Consider the following 9,161-nt stretch of genomic DNA (forward strand, 5'->3'; position numbering starts at 1 on the left):
TTCCACTTGATCTGGGAGCCTGACTTTTTCTGAGCTTTGATGCTGAGCTTACTTCCAAACCTTACAGACCCTTTCCCTCCATCCCATCCTCTGATCTCCAAGCTGATGTGGACTGATTTCCCTGTCTCATCTGCCTCCCTGGACATCCTCCTGTCCTTGAGGAGAGATTCTCTGTTGCTGTTCCTCCTTTTTTCACATTGTTCCTATCAGTCGGTTTGCTCCAGCTTGCTCCTAGTGCATGATCGCCCCTTGCCCCTGTTGGACTGAACACAAACCACTAAGTTGGGCTCCGTTTTCCTGCAAAATCACCTCCGTTTCTACCCCCAATTTTGTCTTTCCCGTCTAGGAAGGTCCATGCCCTCCCTCGTCTCCACTGCCAGCTGCCACATTCCATAAACTGGTCAGGCTTCAAGAGGAGCAAGTGGGAGTATTTATTATTTAGTTGCGCAAAAGTCAGAGAAAAGACACTTCAGAAGGAAAGGAGGAAATCGGACCCCAAGTCCATCCCACCCAGCAGACTCCCTGTCCAGAAGACAGTGCAAAGGAGTATCCCAACGCTCTCCTGAAGCAGCCCCGCGCCAAGGTTAGGGAGAAGTGACTCTCTCCTCCCGACACCAGTTAGAGAGATTTGCATATATTAAATCTACAGTCTACAATTTCAGGACAAGCTAGGCTTTAGGGTGTAGGGGACAGGTTTTCCAGAACTGTTTCCCAGGTGAGTGCATTAGTGGCCCAGAAGTCGTATGTTCGTTCTGCGAGGACCCACTCTGAGCCTCAGAGCTGTCCCCCCTCAGCTCTAAGCCAGCAGCACTCTGCTGTCCTGGAGCTCTCTCTCACTAAGGCCGGGCTCCCTGGTTCGCCTCCTGTTTCTCGCAGCTGGCCAGCAGCTCCGTCATGAAGGAGATATATACGATGGCCAGGCGCAAGGTTTCAATTCGGGATAGTCGCTTCTCATAGGCGAAGGTGGGCACCTTCTTCCTCAGCTGGTCGAAGGCTTCATTGAGGTTCAGCATCCTCTTCCTCTCCCGGATGTTGGCCGCCTGTCGCTGGGCCAGAGTTATTACCCTCTTCCTCTTGGGGCGGCCCAGAAGTAGCGAGGCACCTTGTAGGGGCTCCGCTTCCTTGCCTCCATCTCCCTCGCCATCTCCCTCCCTTTCCTCCTCTTCTTCTTCGTCCTCCTCTTCCCCCTCGTCCTCTTCCTCGAAGGGCTGAAATCCCCGGGCCATGCCCTCTCCGAGGGCCAGGGCCTGCTCCCCCAGAGAGCCCCCGGGGGCAAGGTCATAGAGAAGAGGGCCTCTAGGGGACACCAGGGAGAGATCAGCCACGAAGTCCAGTACCGTGGTGTCCACGAAAGAGTCCTGGCGCTCCATCGGGGGCAGTGGACCCTGTGGCGGTGCCGTCTCATGGAGTCCTCCCCGTAAGGGTGCTTCTGGGCGGACTGACCGCGGACTGGGACGCCTGATCGATGGCTCCGAGGAGATGCGAAGGTGGATGCCCGGAGTGCCTGCTACTGCCCCAGACCCAATCCCAGCCTCGCCTTGGAGTAAGCGGCCATGGAGATTGATCCCAGAGCAGACAACAGGATTAGTTGCACCGAGGACTCTTGGCAAATATCCCTGCTCCTAAAGCTGATGGGAGCAGACAAGCCTGAAGCCAGCTGGAGGGATGCATAGTCTAGCACAGGATTTGGGACTGTTTCACTGCGCCAAGCAGAATAGTTCCTCTTTGGTCGGGCACCCCAGAATTCCCCTGGTTGTTGCTCCTATGTTCCTTTTTCCACTCTGGTCCCCCAGCCTCAGGATGGACCTGTCTCTCCTGCTCCTGTTTCTGGAACTGCTGACTTAGGAGCTGGGTGCTGGCTTTTGCCAAGTGAGGGAAGGGGTAAAGTATTCTCTAGCTAGAGTCCTGGCTCTTCCGTGACCACCCCCAGGCTGCCAAGTGATGCGAGACAAGTGTCTGGATGCTTTCAATGAGGTCCTGAAGAGGGGACCTGACCGTCAGAGGTCACCGGGGAATGTTGACCCTGTCTCCCAGAGCTGGGAGAGCTGAATGGCAAGACCTCCACTCGGCTAAGTAAGCATACTGGGGGAGCTCAGCTCACATTCCCCAGAGTCGCTGTTGGAGCCGTCTTTCTCTGGCTGACACCTCCCGCAAACAGCTCTCTCAGTCCGTTCTTCTGCAGTGAAACCTTCAATCCCCCCTCCCCGAAAGCAAGTTTAGTTGCTATCCTCGCAATGAAAGAAGAGATATTTCTTCCCCTCCCCCCCTCTCCCCCGTCTCCTCCTTCTTCAGGCTTAGGGAGAGCAGTAGACATCTGGGAGAAACAAGAAACATAGGCCAGAAGTTGGTCGTACCCCCTCAGCGCTTGGGTTCCTCAGTGACGCTGCTAACGCACTGGCACTGAAATGAAATCCGCTCCTCCTTGTCTAGGGAAAATCGGAGCATGGCTCCAGAGCAGCGTCCAGGGTTTCTTCATTCTCCTTCCCCAAGGTTATTTGCCCTTCGACCAAAGAGCCAGTCGATTAGAACATCCTCTTCCCTCTCCCCTCGCTGAGCAGAAGGTCGATTTGCCCATCAATAATTGTAAGTTTATGAACAAAGGGAAAAAAGAAAACACACCCACAACTCCTCAGCTGATTGATTCCTCATCATCGATCGGTGCTCTTCAGACAGTAGGACTTGAGGTTGAGGCAAGCTTTTAATTAACTGTATTTAGGGAAGGCAACATCTGAAATGTTTATGAGACCTACATCCCAGGATACCACTTCTTATTTTCAGAGTGAAGGGGAGAGATATTAAGCTTGATCTCCTAAGGAAATAAAAAGATTGGACAATATAGCCAGTATTTGCAACAGCGGTGCCGTTTTGTTTTCCCCCTTTCAAAAGCTTTTTATTTTTGGATATTTAACAGTTTAACATTTAACAAATGCCTGTGAATAAGAATAAAAGTGAAGTAAAAAAAAGGAATGTGAATTTTGAGGTTTCAAATAAGCAAATATCTGTAAAAGATATAAAAAACAGAGAGATGGAATTTTTTTTTTTAAAGTGAAAAGAGTGAGGATTTTCTTAGAAAGCCTCACTTTAGGCACCATCAGCAACAAAGTGAATTGTCACTATAGTACATGAAGTACATTGGACAGCTCCCACAAATCGGCACGATTCATAGCAACCGACTTACAGGTAAGCTTAAATAACCACACCGGGTCTTGGCAGCCTGACAGTCAGCAACCAACCTAGAGCTCCTTTGAAGCCTGATCTTTGAGTCCTAAATTTTTATTTCCTCTCAGCCCATTTGTCTACAAACTGAGATCCCTTTTGGCTTACCGTATTTACTCATTCTCTCCTTGTATCCTGGAGTATAGCATGGCAATAAAAACTGTTTCCTATTTTTCTTGTAGGACCTAAGTGACCCACAAAAAAAAAAGATTCAAAGTGTCTTTATGCTTGATCATCAATTCAGTGAATTTGGGGAAAAGATTGAGAAGTAGCAACAACAATAAAGGCAAAGAGTTAAATCACCAAGAGGTGAGGAAGCAGAATCCTGTTTTAAGGCTTGCCATGGGTTGTGAAAGATAGCTAGGTGACTCACTGGACAGAACAATGAGTCTGGGGTCAGGAAGACCTGGGTCCAAACTCAACCTCAGACATTTACTAGTTGTATGATCCTGGGCAAGTTACTTAATTTCTGTTTGGTTTAATGCACTAGGGAAGGAAATGGCAAAGTATTCCAGTAATCTTTAGCAATAAAAGCAGCAGATCCCATGGACAGTATGGTCCCTTAGTTCATAAAGAACAGCAAGAAATGGGTTGCAAAAGGAAACAAAGTCTTTCTAAGTTTCTATCTAGATTAAGTGAAATCAGAATTCCCACTGGTTCCTTCGTGCCTCAAAATAACAGCTGTGGAATAATTTTATATTCAAAAGTATTCATTTTTATCAATGGGTTAATAGTTTAATTTGTGTGTAGAGAGACACCTGGAAGTGGCAGAAAGAACACTGGACTTAGGGAAGACACATTTGGGTTTGCATTCTACATTGGAAAAAAAGTTAATCCCTCTGAGACTCAATATCCTCTTTTGTAAAATGATACGAGCAACTTAGAGTCATTGGCAGCTAGTTGGTACAGTGGACAGAGCCCTCTGCTTTGATTCAGTTCAAGTTCCAATCCTGTTTCTTGTCTGAGTTTTTATTCTGTCGCACACAGTTACTACCTGTTTGACTCTGGACAAGTGACTTAAACTCTCTCAACCTCAGCTTCCTCATCTGTCAAATATGGAAAATTCTGCAGATGGTTGTTGTGAGGATCAGCTGAGATAGTATAAGCAAGGTGCTTTGAAAATTTGAAGTATCTATCATCAACATCCTTTTTCTTCTTCTTTTTCTCCTCCTCCTCTCTTTTTTCTTCTCGTTCATCAGTATGGTAAAATAGAAAATTGATGACCACAGAGTCAGGAATACCTGCTGTCAAATCATCCTTTTGACTCAATTTGGCAAGTTATGGAACTTCTTGGGGTGCTAGACAACTTCCCAAGGCTATGCTTCCAAACTGGTACTTATTTGCCTTGACAGGAAGAGATTTCTCAATGGGGGTTATCTAGTCTAATGGAATCACAAATCCATTACTTACCCTATCAGATAAAAGCAAACAATAGAAATATAGCATATATTTTAGAGGATTTGGTGAAGATCTAGTGAAATAATGCATGCAAAATGTTTTGCAACCTGAATATATTATATAAATATGGATCATCACTATACACATCCTTTGGGGCTAGTTATATCAATCAAAAATAATACATTGACCACAAAATTTACTTTGAGAATGCTGATTAAAGAGATTCAAAAATAGAGATATGCTTTCAGCATTAACACACACACACACACACACACACACACACAAACATACAAACACAGATAGACGCTCCCTTATAGTTGTGGCTAATATAGGTACAAATAAGAGTCAAATGCTAACCAGTCATAAAAAATAGTGCAAAATTGTTCCATAAAAAATAGACAGTTCACAAGTTACAATGGCAGGCAGTCTATTACAGCTGAAAGAACACTGAAAGTCAGGACAGTATTTCTAATATTCCCTCTGCTGCTCATTGTCTGGAGTCCTTGGATAAGTCACAGCTCATCTCAGTAACTCTTTGCTTCTCTACACAGCGGGGAGCAGAATGCATTTGGAACTAAAGCTACAAAATTTTCATTAAAATTGACTTGTTTGCTTAAGAGTGTGACTGTCCCTGAATTAAAAATTAATTAAATATTAGTCTCCTCCAGCCTAATTTCTTACAAAAGCTTGTTTCTTATTTTCTGAGATTATAGAAAAAATATTTTACTCCATAATAACTTTAACTTATCTTACTATGCAATTTAATTTAGAAGGCTGAATTGCAGACCAAAAATTACTGGCAATTTTTTCTTTTAATAAACAACATGTAAAATAAAAATTTAAATAACTTTTTTAAAATAAGAGATTACATAGCATGATGCATAGAGGGAAAGTTTTGGAGTGAAAGAGATCTGAGTCCAAGTTTTGTCTTTGACACTTATAAGCTAGGTGACTGTGGACAAATCACTTAAGCTCTCATTGTCCAATGACATTTATTATGCCTGCAAGTAACAGAGTAGTTGTTAGCTGGAGTTAATGAAGTGTTTTTGACCACAATAGGTCATCTCTAAATAGCTGAAATCACAAGTTCAGACCAAATAAAATTTTAAAAAGGATACAAATAAAAGACTGGAAAAAACAAAGACTATTAGTGCCTGCTTATTTTTAAATACTCTCTAGTAACGTTATCTTTTCAATTAAATGTAAGCTATAGATATATGTACTTAAGTTTGAATTCAGTGTTACTAAATTCATAACCATGTTGTAGCTCACTGTCAAATTATCCTTCAAGTTTTTACCATTTCATGCTGTCCAGTGATAATAGAAGTAGGTGTTCTTTTCATTGTATAGCTTTGGAAGAAGAGATGCCAAAATTAACCACTTAGTCATGGGTCAAAGAGCTGCAACGCTGGCTGGGAACACAGTTGATCTTGGTTCTAGCCCTGCATATTATAATTTAATCTAATATAGTGATCTGTTATTTGCCAATTGTTATTTACCAATTTGCCTTTTCTCATATTTCATTTTCCTGAACCTTCCTGTAACCATTAATACCATTGATAACTCTTTCCTCCTTCATACTTTCTTCTCTCTAGGTTTTTGGAACATCATCCTTTCCTGGGTCTTGTCCTACTTCTCTTACCACTCCTTCTCTGTATCCTTTGATATTTCCTCTCCTGGATCCTGGATCTCCTGTCACTCATGGGTCCTTTCCTGGACCCTCTTCACTTTTCCCCTCTTTATTACTTCACTTGGTGATGTCAGCAATTCCCATGGATTTAATAATCATCTCTAAGCTAATGCTCCTTAAATCTACCTATCCTGCTCCATAGACATTCAATCTAACATATGCAACTTGTTTCCCATCCCTCACCTTCCTTATCATTGTAGAGGGCAACACCATCCTCCCAAGACCTCATGCTCGCAACCTGGAGTCAACAACCCCTCATTATCTCTTGATTCCATATCCAATCTGTTGACAAGAATATGTCATTTTTACCTTTGTATCTTCTCTTAAATATGCCCCTTTCTCTCAGACACTGCCACCACTCTGATGCAGAGCATTATTACTTCATCTTTGGGCTATTGCAATAACCTACTCATGGGTCTGCCTGTCTCAACTCTCTTCTAATTCTGATCCATCTTCTACTTAGCCACTAAAATGAATTTCCTGAGGCATAAGTCTTACCATGTCACCATCTACTACTACTCAATAAACTCCAGGAGTTCCCAATTACCTCCAGGATCAAAAGCAAAATGTTCATTTTGGCCATCAAAGCCCTTCATAATCTAACCCCCTTCTACCCTTCCAATCTTCTTACATTTTACCACCTTACATATGAAATTCTTTTTAATCCAGTGATTCTGGCCTCCTAGTTGTTGCCTGAATGAGACAGACATTCTATCTTTTGGCTCCAGACATTTTCTCTGGCTGTTCTTCATGCCTGGAACACTCTCCCTCCTCTGCTTTGTCTACTGACTTCCCTGACTTCCTTTATGTTCTATTTAAAGTCTCATCTTTTACTAGAAACCTTCTTCAATCCCTCTTAATTCTCATGCCTTCTCTCTGTTAATTGTGTCCCATTCATTGTATGTATGTGTACATATATACATACATATATATTTATCTATACGTGCTTCTGTATTGTATTTACCATTAGAATGTAAGCTCTTTGAGGGCAGAGACTATCTATTACCTCTTTTTGTGTCCCCTGCACTTGTCACAGTGCTTGGCATATAGTAAGTTTAATGAATGGTTATTGATTGACGTTATGAATTGTCCCCTTAAATATTTTCCATATTTTACATGCATCCTTCTTTCTTAAAAACCACCAGTAATTTGTGGTACTTTTTTCAGAATCTAGACAAGTAGATCTATTGATCTTGCATTTCACACCATTTTATTACAGTGTTTTCAGCACTCACTGTAAACCACAGGTCAAAAACCCATTATGAAAATTAATGTACCATATTTTTAATCAGGAGATCTAGAAAACTGTTATGGAGACACCATAGTGGTATAATGGAAAGTATATTTTGTTGGGGGTAATATGGAGACACTATATTAAATGCTGGAAGGTAACTTTTGGGTCATCTAGTCTACTACCACATTTTAGAAAAGAAAACTGAAACTCAGAGTGGTTATGATTTATCCAAAATTAAACAGGTAGAAATAGATATAGCCAGGATTTATACCCAAGACTTTTCACAACAAATCAAGAGAATGTTTGACTATGCCATATTTGTTCACTTGAGTCCAATTTGAATTCAATTCAGTGCCATCTATTCAAGATTCTTTCAAGAAGTACTTGTTAAGAACCTAGTATTTCTCAGGCATTATACTAGGCCATGGTGTATACAAAGGAAAAAAAAATATCTCCTGCTTTCAATGAGTAAACATTCTATTTATAGAGTTAATGGTCCGGTACATAAAAATAAAAAAAAAATGTTGGAACAGATTAGGGCAAAGAAAATAAGTTATATTTGCAAATGTTCCCTTTGAGATGACAGTGGGACATTCCAATTGAAATGCTAGCTGGCAGTTGACAATGTAAGAACAGTACCCAGGACAGCCCATGATGTGCACTTCAGAATTGCCTGTATGGACATGGTATTAACCCCATAGGAGAACAGATATCTTTGCTTAGGAAGGGAATGTAGAGAGAGAAAGAAAGAAAACTGAGTATGCTGATGGAGGGATACCTTCCGTCAGTAAGTGAGTCAGTCAATATTTGTAAAACACCTATTATGGGAAATCAACTGTGCCAAGAGAGGAAGGGATGGTCAACTTTCTCCTCATTCATGCCACAGGTGATGGGCATCTACTGTCTCCACCTCTCCATTTTTAATATGTATTAGTTTCTATGCAATAAATTCCGGAACCATAGTTAGCTATTAAAACTGAGCACATTCCAATGTAAATCTGTAATTTCATAAATGTAGGGAGCTCCCATTGAGGAAAAAGATGATTCTTGCTCTGGCCATTCTAAATGGAAAATATGATATTTACAATTCTTGTCCTCCAACTCTGTTATCATTATTAGGAAAACAGTTACTGACTTCCTACCATTACTTACTATTGGTCTGTTTCCCTGATGTCTAGCAGTGGAATCTCTGAGTCATATAGGGATAATTTGGTTAATCATCAATCAATCAATAAACATTTATTAGGAACCTACTATATGCCAGGTTACATGTGAAGTGTTGGAGATGCAAAAAGAAATTCTTGCCCTCAGGAGCTTACACTTAATGGAGGAACGAACAAAAAAATAACTATATTCAAACAAGGTACATGCTGATTAATTAGGAAATAATTGAGAGGTAAAGCACTAGAAGTAAGGGGGATCCTGAAAGCCTTGGGGGAAGTTAGGTAGCATAACGGATAGAGTACCAGGCCTGGAGTAGTGAATATTTATCTTAGTGAGCTCAAACCTGGCCTCAGACACTTACTAGCTGCACAACCCTAGATAAGCTACTCAATCTTCTTTACCTCAGTTTCCTCATTGGTAAAATGAACTGGAGGAGACAGTAAACCACTCCAGTATCTC

General features: G+C 41.8%; 1 protein-coding gene across 1 annotated transcript; it reads right to left on the reverse strand.

The window, feature by feature from the left end:
• Positions 1 to 836: 836 nt before the first annotated feature.
• Positions 837 to 1,370, reverse strand: FERD3L (Fer3 like bHLH transcription factor). The gene has a single exon (XM_072650230.1). It carries the CDS (start codon positions 1,368 to 1,370, stop codon positions 837 to 839), a length of 534 nt encoding a protein of 177 aa, XP_072506331.1.
• Between the last annotated feature and the right edge of the window lie 7,791 nt (positions 1,371 to 9,161).

Source organism: Notamacropus eugenii, chromosome 3 (assembly GCF_028372415.1).
Source record: "Notamacropus eugenii isolate mMacEug1 chromosome 3, mMacEug1.pri_v2, whole genome shotgun sequence".
Taxonomy (NCBI): domain Eukaryota; kingdom Metazoa; phylum Chordata; class Mammalia; order Diprotodontia; family Macropodidae; genus Notamacropus; species Notamacropus eugenii.

Bases quoted from the DNA above. Each gene is read 5' to 3' on its own strand.
- FERD3L (XM_072650230.1), bottom strand. From the start codon at position 1,370: ATGGAGCGCCAGGACTCTTTCGTGGACACCACGGTACTGGACTTCGTG.